The following is a 21,816-nucleotide window of genomic DNA, read 5'->3' as shown; positions in this document are numbered from 1 at the left end:
TTTCACTAGGACAAAACAAGGTAATGGAATGACTTTCCTGGACTCTGTCCAAAGGATAAGGTAGTTCTTGTTAGTCTGAACAAGTCACTTGATTTGTGTGTCCTTGTCATCTTATGTAAGAATCAAGACATGATTAAGACTATTCTAAACTGCCAAGAGCTGTAGGATGTTTACACATCACTTCCTGATATCAGATGTTTCACAGAATGGCCCATCAATCTGCCTCCAAGACATCTGAGGACAGTGTAAAGGTCCTTGGGGTCTACAGGCCAACCCATTATAGTTCTCAAAAGTGCGGAAAACTGTTTATCCATCTCTCTCTCTTGGAAAACACCTCCAACAAGAGATAGTTGATCTTCATCCCCAAATAAACAACTGACTGGGTCAGAAAAGCATAGACAGTCAATCTTGAACAAAATGCCCAGTCCTAAGGCTAGACAAAAAACATAATTTTCATAATAAAAACAAATTGGTGAGAAACAAACCAGTCGTCTAAATATGAGAGAACTATAGTACTCTGATACCACACAGATGAATCCTTACTGCTCACACTTCAATTCACAGAAGAATACTTTACTTCGGCTGAATGAGTACTGGGAAGTGGAAGTATGTGTACATGTGTCGACAGAACTTTCCTTTGCCCTTCCGAAAGGCCACCAGGATCAAACTGAATGACTCACCGAAAAGGGAATAATAAAACAGGAAAAGCCCATGGCTAGAAGGTCTCATTGCATTACAACTGTCCAATCCACACTTCCAAACTTAGAAATTTTCTGTGTGAAGAGTGTGAAGAGTGTGGGAGAGAAGGATATCAGGAAGTTGATAGGGGTAAAATATAACAAAGAGTACAGAGTATCCTTCCCTGAGGACCATCAGTACCATGTGTTCTTACTTGACACTTCGCAAAACAGTTCTGAAAATCTGCACATGGGCTTCTAAGAATCCAAACAACCTACTGAACTGGGAGTTCAAAACTTCAGTTATGGCTACATGTGTAAAATTTTTCCACTTACAATGAGAGCCAGAACTCTACTCAAGCAGAACTCGAGAGTAAATTGGGAAATTCTATATGGAACTTTCGTGCAAAAAAAAAAAAAGTTGTGGGGGCAAGACCCTAAAGGGAAGACTTTAAAGGTAGTGTTAAGAATTCCTCATCTAATTCGAGACATCTTAGGTGATGGCCTTACACACTTATGGGTTAAGTAGACATGGTGGGCCACTGTAAAAAGACAGTTACTAATGGTTGAGCAAGGTTACCATATATGATTTACACAAATGTTTCTATTACTTAAAACTGGGTTGTAAAAGGAATAAGACATTCTCCCCATAGCCTTGGAAGTAGGTCTACAAGGAGAGGTTATATATAACTGATGCATCATAAAGAAACTCTGCCACTTCAGGACTAATATTTATAATTATCTTATATGTATCTATATACACACACACATATCTGCACATACATGCATAAAATTACACATACAGTATAAATATATAATATATATATATATATATATATATATATATATATATATATATATATATATATATATATATATATATATATATATATATATATATATATATATATATATATATATATATACACAGTAAAAACACAAACTTATGCAAGGTTAGGTTCCAGAACCCCTCACGGAAGGCAAGGATTCGTGTAAGTTTGGTACAGTCACTAAAAATACTAATAAATGCTTATTTCTAGAGTTTAAATACTAAATATGAACCTAATCATGCTCCCAAAGTATTAAGCTGACTTTTAAATGGAAATAGTTACTGTAATTTCATTTAAAAGTTAGCTAAATACATTATCCTTAAAAAAGAAATAAATGGCTGACGTAAAAATAGAGTATTATATCATAATGGGTACTGTATTTGCCACACTAGCGCATTTACAGTAGGTACATACGTATGCTACGTTACCCCTAATTCATGGGATGCCATTTTCTTTTTCACACAGAGTAAAAGATGTTTTCTTTGCATCACTAGGTAAACTTCGTAAGTCATAATCATAACAAAGGTACAATTCAATAAAATAAAGAAAATACATGTGAGTGCTAATAAAACGAAAATAGATGAGAGAGAGAGAGAGAGAGAGAGAGAGAGAGAGAGAGAGAGAGAGAGAGAGAGAGAGAGAGAGAGAGAGAGAGAGAGAGAGAGAGAGAGAGAGAGAGAGAGAGAGAGAGAGAGCGCACAGTACATATGGGGATGATACTGCCGTTGTATCATATTTACATACAAAAATATAAATACCGTATACTGTATACAGTCATACCTCGAAATTATGCGAGGTTAGGTTCCGGAGTCCCTCGTGCAAAGTGAATTTTCGCGTAAGTTTGGCATGGTCTTTAAAAATGCTAATAAATTTTATTTCTAGAGTTTAAGTACTAAATATGACCCTAATCGTGCTCCCAAAGTATTAAGCTAACTTTTAAATGAACTAAAGTTAGTGTAATTTTATTTAAAATTTAGCTTATTACCCTTAAAAAAGGAATACAGTAAATGGTTGACATAAAAATTGAGTACTGCACAGTTTCATAATAGTGCATTTACAGTAGGTGCGTACGTATACTAATGTTACCCCTAATTCATGGGATGCCGTTTTCTTGGCATCACTAGGCAAAATGTCACAGTCAACAAAAGTACAATTCCATAAAACATCGAAAAACATAATGTTCGTAGAAGGTAGTACAGTACAGGTAAAATTCAATCAATTTAAAATTATATACTGTACAGGTAATGACGTACCAGAGAAATAATAAGTTGTAAAAGTATGTTTGAGTGCTAACTAAGAGAGAGAGAGAGAGAGAGAGAGAGAGAGAGAGAGAGAGAGAGAGAGAGAGAGAGAGAGAGAGAGAGAGAGAGAGAGAGAGAGAGAGAGAGAGAGAGAGAGAGATACTGTAATAAAGTAACTGTACTGCTTTTGTATCGTATTTATGCGCAGATATATAAATACAAATTTTCCATTCTGATTTTACACCTAAAAACACGAAAACTTAAAAATTAAACACACTTTCTACAGGGGTATCATCTTTGAAAAATGCAGTAGCTAAGGGTATCACATCTTATAAAAGTACACCAACTGAACGTGCTGTAATTACATGCACATACAGATAGCACCAGCACTTTTATCCGAGGTGAACAGAGTAATTTTCAAAGAATGACACTTATACAACTCTTAGTTACATCTCTGATATTACAGTAACGAATTCATTTTATCAAATGAGCGCGACTGAACAACCTCATTTCAAGGTCATGTAAAGTCCTTGTGACAAAGACTTTGCAAATGGACATATACTTGTATGATATTTATGTAGAGAAATATAAATATAAATTTTCCATATCGATTTTACAGTTAAAAGCAAGAAAACTTATAAATGAACTTCAAACATTAAACAAGCATTTTCTGCAGGGGTATCATCTTTGAAAAGTGCAGTAACTTTGCAAATGGGTATCACATCTTCTAAAAGTACACTAAGTGAATGTGCTGAAATTACCTTTGCATCATATTTATGAATGTACAAAAATAAAAATAATACATTTTTGATACAGATTTTACACATGAAAGCATACAATGCATTTTTCATAGAGATTTTACACATGAAAGAATGAAATGCATTTTTCATAGAGATTTTGCACATTAAAACATCAAATGCATTTTTCATACAGATTTTACACATAAAAGCATGAAATGCATTTTTCATACAGATTTTACACATAAAAGAATGAAATGCATTTTTCATACAGATTTTACACATAAAAGCATGAAAACTTGTAAATTACTTAAAAAATTAAACACCCACTTCTGCAAGGTTTCTCGAGAATTTCGTGTGTCTGTGAAAAAATCGCATATGCCCATTAGTTAGGTTCCAGTGAAAAGCTCGTGTCTGTGTGAATTCGCGCAACTCGAATCGTGTAAGATCGAAGTATTACTGTACTCACATATTGTGCGACTTTTGAAGACCTAATTTCGAAGATAATTTTAAAGGGGTCTCATCATACGTGAGATACAGAATTAGCATATGTGATATTCAAATATTAGTATTATATTATAAAATACAGTCCAACCTCTTAAATCCGGGAACCGTGGGACCAGGTCACTGCCGGACCACAGAAAATCCCGGAAGATAGAATAAACCACTAAAAAATGAAGCCCTATGTAAACATAGTCTTGCAAGCTAATTCCACATACAAATAGCCTAGTTGCCAACTTAGTCTACTACAGGCAGTCGATTTCTGCTTATCAGCACTGATAATTGGGCATTGGCACTGATACATACCTAACAAGGGCACCGATAACGAAAATCGCTGATTTTTGGTTAATGGCGATTTTTGGTTATCGCCACGCCGTCAAAACGGAACCCCCACCGATATCCGGGGACTGCCTGTACTTAAGTTCTGATACCACTTTTTATCATTTTATTCCTCATATATTTTCATTTTATCATTTTATAAATTCATACTGTATAATTTTCTTTAAAACAGTGTATAGTAATTTATTTAATACATTTAGCCTACATTCCCGAGTTAGCCTAACTGTAAGCCAACTACTTAACTTTTCTCAATCTGCAGAATATTATCAGTGACTTTTCTCTCCTAAATTTACTATCTTCATAATTATTGCTATTGGTTTCTTTGTCATTTACTCTTACCGTAGAGGATAATGAGATGATGAAAATAAAGAATAAATTTCGACGATCACTCACAGCATTTGGCACTTCGCCATCAAAAAGTAAACAAAGCACACGGCCATCTATTGAGGAAAATGAATACTAAACATTTGCTAACAGGAGGGGAAGGATAGAAACCTTTCCTAGCATAGATAAAGATTTGTGCTTGCTCTTCTTACCTTTAGCCTCATCTGATCTCATGGGTGGCATATCAAATGGGTAAATACAGTTATACAGTACAGCTATAAGTCCTTCAAGCATTAAAGAGCAAGGAATTCTTATGTTGCCAAATGTCTCATTGTTTTCATTAAAAGTTTTGACGTGGTAGAGCCTTCTCAAGTGGAATCTTTAAAAAAATATATTCATTTAAAGTTAAAATAAAAAACATAGTTGACTTCACACATTTTCATTACTAATACAGGCAGTCCCCAGTTATCAGTGATCCGGTTTTAATGCAGGTGCTTGTCTAGCAATGAAAATCGGTGATTGTCGGTGCCGATATGCACCGATTTCCACTTATCAGCACTGATGATTAGGTATTGGCACTGATACATACCTAACAGAGCCGATCTTTGGTTATCTGTGATTTTCGCTTATTATCACGCCATCAGAATGGAACCCCCACCGATCACTAGGGACTGCCTGTAATTATGTTCATAAAAAAAAGAGATATGACACAATTTTTGCTGTTGGGAAGTTGTCAACAATATGTGGTACCACCCTCGTGGCCGCTCAACGAAGTAATGGCGCTGATTCAAAATCAAGCCGACCCACGGGAGTTCCCCCAACCACAGAATGGTTTTATGAGGTTTGACTGTACAAAAATAATGAATATGCATCTTTTCCATGGATCTGATAAAAAGTAATGCTTTACTTCAGAGTATCCAATAATATTGTATGTATTCTCATATTACTATTGCATTATAAAATATAAACATACCAATCAATGTTTTGGTTTGGAAATCAGCTGAGGGCATGATTACGAGGTAAGTTTATTTTGCTGTCTTTACCTAATTTAGAGCGATTTTCTTGCTTCTGGTTAGCATAAATGAACCTCTAGATACTCTATTTATATGGGACATATTATTTTCCGTTATATGAAGTGTTTTTAAGTTGAAATATGACAAATACATCTTCTTGTGAAGTAAATTTAGTTACTTTTTTTTTAATAGATGTCATTGGGGGCATGTTTTTTATATAAAAAATCAAGAGATTCTGTTCACTACTTTTACTCGATTTCATCATAATACAAGCTTTACAAATTTCTCTCTTATCGGCTCAAAAGCAGGGAGGAGTCAATTAAAGGATTATACAAGGGAAGAAACTGACCATCAAAAATGACCTTGGAATGAATAAGCTGATTACATATTTATAAAAGTACAACATTTAATATATTCTCGATTTGGTAAACAATAACAATTTTCCAAAATGAACATTAAAAAACTATTAAACATACTTGTACGTTTAATAGTTTTCTTTTTGAGAATGTTCATTCTGCAAAAACCCTGAAAGAAAGCCCTGAACAGTGAGAATATCTTTGACTCCAAAATGAAAAAAACCTGCGAGGAGACTAGTCTTTCCCCAATGCTACTCCCATATTTAAAAAGAGACCCTAGATTACAAAGTAGTTCTCTTTCTCCAATATATGGTGGCAAGAAAGAAATATCTAAATAGAGGCTCCCTTTGCCTAAACTGCATTAAAGCCTTGAACATACACAAGCCACAGCTCAAATGAAAAGTTCTATTTCTACAAAATCATACGTTAACCTCTCCTTACAGAAAGCAATTAACTTCTTCAAAAAAGAAATTGCGCCACTTATACAATGGTTGTAAATCAGACGCCTGATTCATCAACCAACAGAAGCACAAGCAATTCCCCCCCACCCCACCAGCCACAGAAAAGCAGGATAAGTCTTAACTACTGAACATACGTCAGAGAGACCGAGGCAAAGACTATTCGCTTGATGACGGAAGAGCAGCAGTTGATTGCACTGAGCTAATTCCTGATAAGCTTCCATTGAGGGTTAAAAACTCCTCTTTAACCATCACTGACAAAAGCACTTGCTCTGGCTCAAAAGGAAGATTGATTCAGTTGGAAACCTGACACATCAACCAAATGTTCTAAACCTGATCAGGAAAACCTCGCAATATTGAGAACGTTCCTGAACCATGGGGGAATCGGAAGAAATGAAACAGAAATTAACTGTTCATCAAAAAAACTCCCCAAGTGGAAAAGGAGGCAAAATCCTCAAAACAAAAATGCTGAGACTACTAACGGTAACCACTTGTTACATAAATGGAAGCCAAAAATGATAGCGCACGCCAAGATTTGCTATAGGCAGGTGAAATCGAGGAGGAGACACATGCACAGGTGATAGCAGCGCATGTGATAAGTGCACTAAGGTAGACATGCAAGCGAAAAACACACAAGTAATAGGTGTACAGGCAATAAGTGCACAGGTGTATGAGCACAAACTAAAGGCGTTCTAAGTCATAAGTGCACATGCCATAAGTGTACAAGCCATAGGCGTGCACACGATAGGCATACAAGCCATAGGCGTGCATGCATGAGGCATACTTGCCATATATGAACACATGACAGGTGCAGAAAAGTCATGGGCATGCAAGCCATAAGCATGAATGCAATTGGCGTACAAACCAAGGTGCACAAGCGATAGGCATACGGGTAAGTGAAAAAGATGCATGCGCAAGAACGTGGCATGCGGCAACTGTGCAAATTTGAGCCTGAAGCATGCTCCTGGTGTATCAAAACTGCAAGCGCATTATTGCCCTGGCCAAAAAAATACACAATAAACAAGAAAGCTGAAGACAGTTCAGGATTCTCACTAGAACCTTACTGATACTTATACTAGCCTTAAAATGTGAATGATCCTTAAGATAAGTACACCTTAGTTTAACCAGACCACAGAGCTGATTAACAGCTCTCCTAGGGCTGGCCCAAAGGATTAGATTTATTTTACGTGGCTAAGAACCAACTGGTTACCTAGCAATGGGACCTACAGATTATTGTGGAATCCGAACCACATTATAATGAGAAATGAATTTCTATCACCAGAAATAAATTCCTCTGATTCTTCATTGGCCAGCCGGTGAATCGAACGCGGGCCCAGCAGAGTGCTAGCCGAGAACGATGCCGACCCGTCCAAAGAGAAACTTGGATGACCCTTAGCTACAGGGGATTGAAGCAAAAGGTAACTTTCCTCGACAAGGCAACTAAAACTCATTTAAATACTCCCAGAAAGAGACGAAGCACCACTGCTACCGAGCCAGTCCGATACGGTAAAATTAAAGAGGGGAAAAAACATTGGGAGAGTCCTCTTATTCTTACCTGAGTGATCCTATCAAAGAGTGAATTCTGGTGTTAGAACTGAAATTGTATACATACAGTATATACATATACACACATACATGCACATAAATATATAAAATATATATGCCTTACAAGCTAAGAATTTTATTCCTACATGAGTACAAATTCCTTACACCACGAATGTCGGACCTGGTGCCATACCAGACCGAACAGAGGAAAGGGAAAATGGGCACAGATTCACACCAATTTATGACACCCAGTTCCCTGTCACTCCAAGCCATGAGGGAATGAGACAGGACGTGCCAAGGACAAGGCAATAAAAAGCCGGGGCACTGACCCTTCCTCCAACGTGGGAAACAACCTGAACTTACCTAAACTCTTGGGAAGGCGGAACAGAAAATAAAACACTAGAAATAATAAAAAATTACTTCACCTATCAAATCTAAAGCCCTGAATTCATGGAAAGCTCATTTGGAGTAACATATAACTTATCGGCGATCTGGTTTTATAGGCTGATATGCGCCAATTTCCGTTTATCAGTGGCAATATTTGGGTATTGTTGCCGATACACACCTAACAGAGGCGCTGACCTCTGGTTATCGGCGCCGATAAGCGCTGAAAATAACGGATTTTCACTTATCGTCATGGCAGGGACCGCCTATATTATCCCCTATAGCTGTTTCTATGAATACTTGACACCCCTCTAAAAATGTGTATAGTATATAGGCAGTCCCTGTAGTTATCGGGAACGCTTCTGAGGGTGTGATGATAACCGAAAATCAGCGATTTTCAGGGCTTATCAGCACCAAAAAGCGCCGATTTTCGGTTATCGGCGCCTCTGTTGGGTATGTATAGGCGCCAATACCAATCATCGGTGCGAATAAGCAGAAATCAGCAATTTTTTATGCCCTGTAATTGCCGACATTAACTGAGCCTGCCATTAACCAGGGGCTGCCTGTAATGCCTATACTGATAGTTCAAAACGCCAAAAAAAAATGATTATATCTGAATATCTTAATAGTTTTATCACAAAAAATGCACTTAGTCACAAAAATAATATGAAAATAGAGTATTAGTGAATATTTCTCTATGAAAAAGGCAATATGCAAATTATCAGCTAATACTGTGTATATACATACCACAGAAAATATGCACATAGGTGAAGCTGCAATTCTGGAACTCCAGATAGGCAAGGTCCAATGTACAACCTAACATGCTCTCTTCATTAACAATCAATTACTGCATTTCCTTCAATTTCAATTCAGATAGTTATCCAATCATAACTTTTTCCTCAACCAAACATATCCTGAGGGTAACAAAACTGGAATAATGCCTCTTATGATCATACCTGAGTGATACTTAAAAAAAAAAAGAACAAACAAATAGAAAAACCTGGTGTATCTGAACTCTAGAAAGTGACAGAAGTAGACTGGTGGCTACAGTACTATATCCCCTGGTGGGTGCAATCAAGTAGATGGATAGAAAGAAGGATATTCATAAAAATGATATTTTAATGATAAAATAAAGTTTGTTCATACTTACCTGGCAGATATATATATAGCTGTATTTCTCCGAAACCGACAGAATTTCAAAACTTACGGCACACGCAGTGTGGGCCAGGTGGTTAGTACTCATTCCCGCTGCTGGGTGGCGGGAATCAGGAACCATTCCCATTTTCTATTCAGATTTTCTAGAAACCTACTGTCTCCTGAGGGGAGGTGGGTGGGCACTATGATTATATATATCTGCCAGGTAAGTATGAACAAACTTTATTTTATCATTAAAAATATCATTTTGTTCATGAAACTTACCTGTCAGATATATATATAGCTGAATCCCACCATTGGAGGTGGGAAGAGACAGAATAGGATTTAGGAAACAAAAAAATGTAGGCGATTGACGCCTTGGTTCCTTACCTGTTAGCATAGCTGACTTCGAGGTTACTGTCACCCAAGCCTGCTTCTGCTTTACTAGAAAACTCCAGCAAGGTAGGGACCTATAAAGCTGGTGAGATCTAGATGATCTGTCCACGGGGCGAGACCACAATGGGACTAGATCATATGACCATACTGAGAGGGAAAAAGAGCAACAACCAACCACCTGACCAAGCCTAACTAAGCCAAAAACCTAACATAAACTAAAGATTGGGACGTCCACATCGGTGGAGACCCAACAACCAGAAAAAACAAAACATAAGATTAAAAATACCACCTAACAAAACTAAAGGATAGGATGAGTATTGCCCTCTTCTCCCAACATTGTGTTATATGAAACGTATGGTCCCAGCGAAGAACAGTCCTCAAAAGTTGACTTCACATCTCTGTAAGATAATGAGAAGCAAAAACTGAATTACTCCGCCAGAAGGTGGTACCCAGAAGATCGTTGAGAGACATGTTCTTCTGGAAAGCCACCGAGGTCGCAATGGCTCTCACTTCGTGAGCCTTAACCTTCAAAGTTCTCAAATCTTCTTGGCAGGAAGAATGAGCCTCTTTGATGGTACTTCTTAAAAAGAATGACAGAGCATTCTTGGACATAGGCAAGTCAGGTCTTCTAACCGAACACCAAAGATTGTCCGAAGGACCTCAATTTCTTTACGGGTCCTGGCTAAATAAATTTGAGAGCCCTGACAGGGCACAAGACTCTCTCTGATTCTTGTCCAAGAATCTCCGTTAAACCTTTGATTTCAAAACGTCTTGGGCCAAGGGTTTGAAGGATTTTCATTTTTGGCAAGAAATAATGGACTTAGAGAGCAAACGGCATTAGGACCCCTAAAGCCAATAATGCTTGCTAATAGCCTGAACTTCACTAACCCTCTTCGCGCCGTCGCCAGAGAAGTTAGGAAAATAGCCTTTCTAGTCACGTTCTTGAGAGAAGCAGAAGACATAGGTTCAAACCTGACTTGACATAAGAAATTTTAGGACTACATCTAGGTTCCAAGGAGGAGTCATGGGCCTAGGAACCTTAACAGTTTCAAAGGATCTCAAGAGATCGTGGAGATCCTTGTTGTCCGCTAAGTCTAGGCCCCTGTGTCGAAGACTGCCGACAGCATACTTTTATAGCCTTTAATGGTAGAGACTGCCAGTTTTTCTTTCTCCCTGAGATGTAAAAAGGAAGTCCGCTATTTGAGGCACAGAGGTCGTGGTCGAGGAAATTCCTTGCTCTTGCACCATCTCCTAAAAATTGGCCCACTTGATTGATAGACTGAATTAGAAGAGGGTCTTCTGGCACTGGCGATAGCCTTTGCCACTGGTCTCGAAAACCCCTCGCTCTTGCCAACTTCTCGATAGTCTGAATGCAGTTAGACTCAGAGCGGGAAGGTTTTTGTGGAATCTTAGAAATGGGGCTGCCTGAGAAGATCTACTCTCAGGGGAGTGTCCTTGGAAAGTCCACAAGGAAGGTCATGACCTCTGTGAACCAATCTGCTGCTGGCCAAAAGGGGCTATTAAAGTCATCCTTGTTCCTTCCGAGGCTTGTGAGAATTTTCTGATCACTTCTCCCAGGATCTTGAAGGGAGGAAAAGCGTAAAGATCTAGGCCTTTCCAGTCCCAGAGGAGGGCATCTACTGCTAAGGCTCCCGGATCTAAGACAGGGAGCAGTAGTAAGAGGCAGCCTCTTTGTTCTGGACGTCGCAAAGAGGTCTACTAGGGGACGTCCCCATAACCTCCACAGATCCAGACACACCTCCTCGTGAAGGGTCCATTCTGTCGGCAGAAGTTGATGCTGCCGACTGAGAAGGTCCGCACGGATATTCTCTACGCCCCTGCGATGAACCTTGTGAGAATTGTGATCCCCGAGCATGAGTCCAAAGCAGGATCTCCTTTGCAAGTTGAACAGGGAACGGGAGAATGAGTACCTGTTTCTTGAGGTAAGCTAAGGCTGTGGTGTTGTCGGAATTCACCTGAACAACTCGGCCTGACACTTGATCCTCGAAGAATTGAAGGGCTAGATGGATAGCTCCCAATTCTTTTAGATTGATGTGCCAGGACACCTGTTCCCCTCCAGGTGCCTGACACTTCTTCCCCTCCTAGTGTTGCTCCCCATCCTACCCTGGACGCTTGTGAAAACAACACTAGGTCGGGGCTCTGAAGACGAGAGAAACCCCTCCTGCCAACTAACAAGGGGTCGAGCCACCACCTCAGGTGAGTCTTGACAGACGGAAAGATCTTCAAGGTCTCTTCCAGGTCCTCCTTGTTCATCCAGTTCTCCGCTAGGAAAAACTGGAGCGGCCTGAGATGAAGTCTTCCCAGGGAAACAAACTTCTCCAGTGATGAAATGGTCCCCAGCAAACTCATCCATTCCCTCACCGAGCATGTTTCCTTCCCAGGAGAGAGCGAAACTTTTTCAAGCAATGTTGTTGACGTTCTTGGGATGGAAAGGCTCAAAAGCCACTGAATCCATCTGAATCCCCAGATAAAGACGATGGACTGAGTCGGGATCAGATGGGACTTTTCTTTGTTGACTAGAAGTCCCAGGGACTTCGTCAACTCCAATGTCGAATTTAGGTCCTCCAGACACTGAGCTTGGGAAGAAGCTCGAATGAGCCAATCGTCCAGGTAAAGCGAAACCGGATCCCCGCCAAGATGAAGCCACCTCGCCACATTTCTCATGATCACTGTGAATATCATGGGAGCTGTGCTGAGACCAAAGCAAAGAGCTCTCTGAATTGGAGACTCTTTCCCCAGTACAAACCTCAGGTACTGTCTTGACTGAGGATGTATGGGAACATGGAAAATATGCATCTTGTAAGTCCAGAGAGACCATCCAATCTCCTGGTCTTAGAGCTCCGAGAACAGACTGGGACGTTTCCATCTTGAACTTCTCTTTGACAATGAAGCGGTTCAGTCTGCTGACGCCCAGTACAGGTCTCCAACCTCCCGACTGTTTTGGGACTAAGAACAGTCGGTTGTAGAACCCTGGAGAGGCTAGATCCTGAACTGGCTCCACAGCTCTTTTTCGAGCATCTGCTCCAAAAGATCTAAAAGGATCTGTTGTTTTTCCCAATGGTAGGAGGGCGACAGATCCTTGGGTGACGTAGGAAGGGGTGGCGAATCGAGAAAGGGGATCTTGTAGCCTTTCTCTGAGAACTTGACAGACCAGGAATCCGCCCCTTTTCTTTCTCCAGGCTCCCGCAAATGAAAGTAGCCTGGCTCCCACAGGTGTCTGGAGGAGTTGAAGATCACTTTTTGCCCCTGAGCTTCGAGATGGGGCTGCTCCTCTGGAAAAACCTCTTCCTCTCGTGGAGTCGATTTAGAGGAAGAAGCTCCTCCACGAAAGGGCTGTTTCTTCTTGGAGGATAGAACTGACGAAGACGTAGAAGGGACTGAAGGACGTCTAAAGAAGAATGGGCCAGGAGATCCTGAGTTGCCTTCTCCTTAAGACTGGAAGCGAGATCCTTGATTAAAGGCTGGGGAAGAGATGGCTCGACAAAGGGGCAAACAATAATTCAGCCCTTTGAACAGGAGAAACTGACTTGGAGGTGAAATTGCAGTACAAGGCCCTCTTCTTCAAAAGACCTGTACAAAAATGGGAAGCCAGTTCCTCTGAGCCATCCCTGACGGCCTTATCCATGCAATTCAAAACACTGGATAGCTCCCCAGGCTGATCGAAGTCGGGGCTTCTAAGCTTGAGGTCTAAAGCACCCAAGCACCAGTCTAAGAAGTTGAAAACTTCCATAGATCGGAAGAGTCCCTTCAGATGATGGTCGGTCTCGACATCGAGTCCAAGAAACCTTAGCAGTCGACAGTAGGGACCTCCTGGAAGCGTCGACAAGGCTGGCGAAAATCTCCTTGAGACGAAGAAGGAACTCTTGAACCGACATCCTCACCTGTCTCATACCACATGCCAGCCTTACCACAAAGCTTAGAAGGAGGAAGGGCAAAAGAAGTCTTGCCTTGAGTCTTCCGTTCCTCCATCCAGGCGTTAACCTTCTTGAAGGCCTTCTTAGTAGCCAGTGAAGAAGTCATCTTCACAAAAAATGGCGTTCTCCTCGCTTTGGAAGAGGCAAGCTGCGAAGGAGGAGAGAGAGAGGAGCCGAGGGTTTAAACTTATCACCGAATAAGTCCTTAAGAAGACCGGTTAACACCTGGTAGTCGGAAAAGACGAGGAAGCAGAAGGTTGATCAAAACCCAGAGGCTCAGAATCGCCAGAGACTTCTCCTTCATGAATGGAGTCGAACCACGAGAATCACAAACAGCTTTGGGAACGAAGGCCTTGAGGTCCGATACGGAAGAGGATCTACTTTTCCCTGCAGGATCAGAATGCTCTGGAGCGTCCCGAGCGAGCATCCTGAAAGAGGCGCCCTGGCGGCGTCCTGGCGGCGCCCTGAAGAGCATCCGATCGGGAGCCCAACCTAGCGTCATGCTGAGCGTCCTGCCGAACGTCCTGCAATAAGCGAATAGCGAGAAGCGTCCTGACGAGCAGCTAATGAAGAGTCCTGGATAGCTGCTTGCTTACTAAGCGGCGTCGTGATGATGACGAGAATCAACGAAAGGGAACTCGTGAGCTGTGAGGACGACAGGGGCGAAGAAGCAGGAGATGGAGACGAAGAAAAAGGAGCAGGAGACGGGACTTCCTGGACTTCTTAATGGGGCAGCCTCAAGTCCTTGCGACGACGACGGTTCTGATTCCTTCTCAGCCAGAAGAGAGGCCAACTGACGCTGCATATCTCGTAAGATACTCTTGGAAGGAGAGGTCTCATATCCAGGAGGAGAGGAGAACCTCTATGGGAAGAAGAGGGGCGAGGGGACGCCCTCCTTCTTCCTACAGGAGCAAGAACAGCTCTCTCCTTAGAGCGACTGGGGCGCTCAAAACGCCCTCCTCTGACGACGTCCTGGTCCTCTTCTGTGGCGGAAAGCTTCAAAATCCCGCACAGACGGAGAAAACTGAAAGAGGAGAAGCGTCATCTCTAAAGCTCCTCTTCAGCGGGCGAGAGTCCTTGCGAGAATTCCAACCCCTACGAGGAGGACGCCTCGAGGACGGAAAAAGCAGTCCTTAAGGATCCGAGCCGAAGCACGATCCTTGGCAGCCTGGGAAGTGACAACAGGAACTGCCGAAGGGACGCCAGATCGGTGGGAAGCCCCGTAACCCTCTTACGGCTTTCGACATGCCTTCTCCCTGAGTCCTGGGAGTCTGACAGAGGTCCAGGCCTAGAAGCATTATGGGGCCGATCTGACGCCCCCTCCACGACACTAGGGGGAACACTACACTGCACAGCACTTTGAAGCGAAGACACTTTGTTTTCTAGAGCACGGATGGTGTTCATGATCTCCGTCAGGGCCAAACCCCCCGCAGACACAACCTCAGGGCCCGAAGGCAAAACCACAGGGACAGGTACAACAATGTCTACATTGGGGTTATCAGGTGAAGAAATAGAACCCCCACTCTTACACACACTCCTGGAGGAAGACCTCCTGATCCTGTCACGCTCTAACTTACGAACATAGGAATCATACAATTTCCAGCTCGCATCAGACAAAGGCTCACACTCTTTGCAGCGATCATTGATCAAACATACATGCCCCTACACCTCATGCAAACTGAGTGAGGGTCTACCGAAACCTTCGGTAGCCTCACCTTGCACTCACTCACACAACATACTACTGAAAGCTAGCAGAACTAGTACCAGACATCATTCAAGAGCAGTCAAAAGCAAAATCATAAACAGTCCACAAAAAGCGTATGCCAATCCACAAGCCAAAGTCAAAAACCAAAAGTCAATAGAATACTCAAGTGGAAAACTATGCAAGTTAACGAAATCCAGAGGCGGAGGTACTGTAAAACAGATGTTAACAGTACCGGCGACAGAGAAAATCTGAATAGAAAATGGGAATGGTTCCCGATTCCCGCCACCCAGCGGCGGGAATGAGTACTAACCACCTGGCCAGAATACACTGCGTGTAAAATATATATGCCGCAAGTTTTGAAATTCTGTCGGATTTCGGAGAAATACAGCTGTATATATATCTGACAGGTAAGTTTCATGAACAAAACCAAGTGTTCTTGTTTTTTGTTTTAATCTGTTGAACTCCCAGTGATGCATAAGTAAAAGCTATACTGCATAATGGAGATCAAAGTGAGAGTCTAACATTCTGAGCCTAAAGTGAACCAATAAGAACAGCAAAATGAGGACATCAAATGTGTCTTGACACCCTCTAAAAATGTATCTATAGACCAGTCCCAAAACCTTTGTCAACTTAAGTTAGACACGTCAGAGGTCAACAACAATGCTCTTGACATCTAACAATATGAAACTTAAATTCTTATAAAACTATACATACTTACTATTGCCAGAATTATGCTGTAAATTTTTATGAAGATTGCGTTGTGGCGTATCAATGGCTCCAGAGCCAGCAGCTACAGCTGGAGGATTAGTTAAGCCTTCCCAGCCATTGGCAGACAAGGCTGCTGCAGAAAAGTGACGTGCAGCTAAGGTTTCTGCACCAGCATGGTAATCATAAACGAAAACAATAGCTGCAGGAAAAAAAGAATAGTATTATAAATTTGCATTTAAAGGATAAGCAAACTATAACAAGGTTCACACCATCATCTGTACCTAAAAATTTAATTTTGTGTTCAGGTAGATTACTACAATTCAGTTTATGCATAAAAATCACTCAACTTGTTACCTTATGTGGGTTACACTTTATGATTTACAATACTTATTTTCTTAAAAAAAAAAAAATAGTTACATGGCAAGTAAATTATTTCAACACCTAAAGTAAGTTGCTGCCTCCATACATTAAAACAACAAATAATCAGTATGAAATTTAAATATTTTCATAACTGCTTTCCTTTTGCTGGTCTTTGCAAATCATACCTCTCTATATTTCAACTGCCAGATAAATACTGTATAGTGATTTAGAAAGTAATTAACTTCTTAGCTCATTATTTTTGGCTCAAGAATCCATGCTATGTTTGTTGTAGTCTAACAGCAGCTTTTCAAGCTATAGTTTGCATCTTACAAACTTATGAACACTGCTTAGTATGGGACACTGCAGATAGTGCCACAGGTTCTTAGAAGAACCCTTTAGCTAACAGCATCAGAGCATTCTGTTTTTTACATTGAACTGCTTACCTTTACCATTGCCCCACTTGGCCAGTCAACAACTTTAACTTACTCTTTCTTCAATTTCACCTGTCATATAAGAGTAATTCCCTCAGCTAAGCTTTACATGTCTAGAAATGTGGCTTCTAATGGTGATCTCGATAATTTGTTCTTTGTCTTTATAATATTTTAAGCAATAATCTTCTACTTTTGATGCCAATGTTTCTCTTATTTTTTACACAAAAAACTTGACAATTTTCATTTTCAAAAGGGAATCAAAATGGATTACAGCAACCCTTTTGATCACTGAAGACTGATATAGACATCATCTAAATTTAAGTCCTTTCCATATTTATGATGTACGCAAATGTCAAAAGAAAGTAATAAACTAAAATAAAATATGTTTTTTTACACTAGGCATGTTTCTGCATGTACAGGGGTGAGGAAAGGTGACAAAATATTTCTCGGCTGCTTTTACCTGCTTATGGACAGTACATCTTGATGTTTTTGCAAGCACAGCTTGAAGCAATCGCACAAACCAGCAGCCAAGATTAGGGTAATTTTTTGTGTTCCTCACATTTTTTATATATATGTAACATGTATGTTTATGGAAAACTTCACACTACTTTGTCATTCATTTTTTAATAGTCTCCTTGGTAAAGTTACAACTTTTGTATTCCAATAACTAGGTAATTAATCTGGGTGTGCTGTGGATGAAAAACAAAGGCTTGATCATGAATAGTTTTTCTGGGTAATATTTTTTTGGGAAAGTGCAAAGTTTACCTAGTAAATTTTACTAATTATATCACATACACAAAGTTATTTTGGGGGCTTTTTTATGCCATTGTACAGAGCAATCATTCAGGTGCAAAATGAAACAAAATTAAGCAGTCTACCTTGAAAATGTCAGAGCTATGTGACTTTGAAAATAAAAAGATATGCATTAGAGTTTTTTGCGCATATCACGTGGATGACTTTCATTTTTCTTACCAAAAATGTGACACTAATTAGTTATTCATTTTCTCATATTTTCCTTGCTATAATTACAACTTTTGCATTGCAATAACTAGGTAATTTACCTGGTTGTGCTACAGATAAAAAAAAGAATACTACTGCAATAAAGTGTTTTTTGGCAAATTTTTTCTAGGGGAGAGTGAAAAATTTTCTGGAAATATGAAGCTACTTTGTCAGTATTTTTTTCATATTTTCCTTGCTATAACTACAACCTTTTGCATTGCAATACCTAGGCAATTTATCTGGGTGTGCTATGGATAAAAATGATTGCTATTGCAAATAGCTTTTTTTTGGGGGGGAGGCAAATATTTGGGGGGGAGAGTGCAAAGTTTTCCCATATCTCGTAAATTCTACTTATTATTTCATCTACATAAAGATATTTTGGGTGGCTTTTTCATGCCACTGCATAGGGTAATCATTTAACTGCAAATTTGAATAAAACTGAGCAATCTACCTTTTAAATTGTTGGAGCTACACATCTTTGAAATAAAAAATGTTATACAGTTTTTTGTGTGTATCAAGTGTGTGACTGTCACTTATTTTTTTAGAAAATGTGAAGCTACTTATTCATTTTTCCATATTTTCCTTGCTATAATTATGACTTTTTGCACTGCACTAACTAGGTAATTTACCTGGGTGTGCTATAGATAAAAAATGATGACCTCATTGCAAATATTTGTGTCTTTGCAAATTTTTTAAATGAAAATGCAAAATGTTCTCGTAATTTCTACTCATTATTTCACCTACCTAAAGCTATTTTCGTGGCTTGTTTTATACCATGGTATAGAGCAATCATTCAGCTGCAAAATGAAACAAAACTGAACAGTCTACCCTGAAAATTGTGAGAGCTATGTGTCTGAATAGAAAAAGGTATAAATATTTTTACTCCTATTGCTCTAGGAACTGCCACATCCTACACACATAACTGTTTATAAGGGTCATAACAGAAAGGGTTAAGATTGGGCTTTCTCTTAGTTTTTAATTTGTCCTTTGTTTTGTAAACTTATGATTCTTCAAAGTGCTACCTGAAATGTATTTGTTTGGAATAGGTTCTTTGGGAAGGGATAATATTTCTGTCTATACTTAAATCATCAACTTCCGGAAATTTGTTTCATTAACTATAAACAAAGATTTTTAATAACCATCATGGAATTTTTCCAAGTCTACCACACAGCTACATTTCAAGGACAAATGAATCCCCTTATTCTGGGATGTCCTAGGACTTATAACCAGACTTATGCAATCTGACCCAGGACTGGAAAAAGAATTTCTGACACGAGACTTTAACCTTACTCAACTATATTAGCTACTTGAATTTAAGGGTCAGAAGGTACATTGTCCAACAGGACCCCACCTTCACGTTATGAGAGCAGTCAAATCCATGTTCAAGGCCATCTTGAGTTTAACAATGAAAGGTTAGTCAAGAAAACACAAGGCAAGAGAAATGGACTGGTAATAAAAGGTGAGAAAGCCCTAGTTAATTTAGTTTAAACCAACTATACCGGCTGAATTATGACAATCAGTTCTAAGGTTCCCTATGCATGGCAAGGAGAAATGAGTTTGGAGAGTTGACTAATAAAATCCTAAGGACATTCCCAATACAACACTTATTGTCAAAGGATGAAACATCATCAAGAAAGGAAGCTAATAATCTGAATGGTTAAATGAAACAAATGTTGAAAACACAGCCAATGCTAGTTGCTGAAACTTGGTGTCATTGTTAGTACCTTTGTAATTTTTCCTGTTTGGCAACCTACTAGACCATTTATTTACCCATTAATAATAAACAGCTCAACTTTGCAGAATGCATGTGAGTGCATCAATTTGAAACATTGCAGTGAATCATCCAGTGATGCAATGATGTATGCCTAGCCAACTCAATCAGGTCCATACTTTTGTGCACCTTGTCATCAGGATGTGCTGCTGTTCATCCCATAACCATCAAGAGTTTTATTATCCGTGCAAAAACAAAAATTCCCCAGTAGAGAGAGCAAAGACTTACTATGGGAACATCAAGGCCAGTGGTACCCTACACAGCAGAAATATGGGCAATGACAAGAAAAGTGAATATTTTGAAAGGTGTGACAGTAGTGTTAAGATTCATGGCCAGAGTACGTGAGAAAATCACATCACAAACGAGGAATTGGTGAGACATGTACAAGAAGCTGGAAAAGACGGAGATCTTGAAAATCGAGACAGTTTGAACATATGGCACCAAGGGATGAGGAACAACTGGTCAGAAGAGCAGTAGATATGGCAGCACAGCAAGACAAAGATCTATAGGAAGGCCTAGGAAATCACAGAGAAAGGGGACAGTTGAAGACCTAGACTTGATGGGAGTTCAGAGAAAGAGAGTAAAAGAGAACTTATTTTATATATGTTTAACACCATAAAGGGAAAAGCTGATGCAAGAATGTCTATGATGATGATGAAACTGTGTTCATTATGCCTCTCAGTGAGTCCAAACTGCAGTAAAATGTCATAAATGCACATCATCGAACTGACATACTTATATCGCAAACACGCAGGATACAAGCCAACGACTTACTTGGTACTCTTAACCCTTGCTTCATATGGTAACCCAGAATATGCCAAAGATTCATTCTCCACTTACTGTTACCAACTTCTTTTCAACCTGTTTGTGATGTCTGCAATAAGTTGACAACATGTGTTATGGAATGTTTCAGTGTAGTGTGGATGCAGCTTGGGGACAGCAAGTCCTGTACAGGAGATACTTTATATATTATCCTGAGAAAAGGACCTACTTTTAAAATGCTCTTCGTGCACAGGCCAGCAACGTTCACATAACCTAATTTGCAATGTGTGAAAGGATTTGCCCATTAGCAATACATGTACACAAAACGGTATGCCTACAACCTGCTTTGCTGGTGGGTCATCAAATTTATCTCGTTGCATCTCGAGTTTCTTCTGATGAAATTTCAGCTGCTGAAAAACTCTCGGACGACCCTCTTTGCTCCATTTTGGACATAGCTGGAATGGTCTTCTGACCTATTAACTAGACCTGTGACAGTTTATACCCACTAGGGAGGTGTTTTTTTTACATGGTTGCACTTACACTAGTTTTACCCTCACTCAGAATTACTACACCTTCTCATGTGACAGTATTAGCATAGCCTTGGCAAACTGAAAAGCTTTACAGATGTTGCTGCAGATTCTACTGCCACTCCCTGATGAATCTCTATCACAACCTTTACCATTCAAATTGGGCTAGATTTGTCTTAGCGCAATGAATAGGTTCTCGTCCCAATAAGAGCCTTTTTTGTTTACCTAAAGAACATTAGGAAGCTCTCTCTCTCCTATGAAAGATAATTCCTCTGCCTTGTCTTTGGTCTTTTTCCAGCACAACTTGGACTTATTGAGTGTAATAACATTTCTGACCTTCTTAACAACTTTGGCACATCCTCATCTAGAATTCCAGTGTAACCTCTGGGCTGTGACTTGACAAGCCTCATTAATAACCTCATATGGATAACTCTCTTTGAATTAGACTCTCTACATCACATTCTTGACTTCCCCGCCATTTCTGGCAAAGTATTACATTAGAGTAATTGTCCTCAGCTGGTCTAATACTTGCTCCAGAGAAAGTGGCCAAGAACTTAATTGTCTAGCACTATTCCTATACCTGCACCCTTCTTGAATATTATAGTGCGAATAACAGAAGGATTACTGTAATTCCTTTATTCCAGAATGTTTGCACTTCTCTTGCTCCTGGCAGTTCAATTGGT

At 39.9% G+C, this 21,816-nt stretch overlaps 1 protein-coding gene across 3 annotated transcripts in view; it reads right to left on the bottom strand.

The window, feature by feature from the left end:
• Positions 1-21,816, bottom strand: part of PAN3 (Poly(A) specific ribonuclease subunit PAN3) — a 165,722-nt gene that overhangs the window by 45,247 nt on the left and 98,659 nt on the right. For all 3 annotated transcript variants that reach the window (XM_067108789.1, XM_067108791.1, XM_067108790.1), the window contains one exon: positions 16,294-16,482. In XM_067108789.1, the coding sequence (XP_066964890.1) occupies positions 16,294-16,482 (189 nt within the window). The remainder of the gene's footprint in view (positions 1-16,293; positions 16,483-21,816) is intronic.

Source organism: Macrobrachium rosenbergii, chromosome 9, assembly GCF_040412425.1.
Source record: "Macrobrachium rosenbergii isolate ZJJX-2024 chromosome 9, ASM4041242v1, whole genome shotgun sequence".
In the NCBI taxonomy this organism is placed as follows: Eukaryota; Metazoa; Arthropoda; class Malacostraca; order Decapoda; family Palaemonidae; genus Macrobrachium; species Macrobrachium rosenbergii.
The sequence above is the reverse complement of the archived record's forward strand: the minus strand, read 5'-3'. Positions and strand labels throughout refer to the sequence as shown.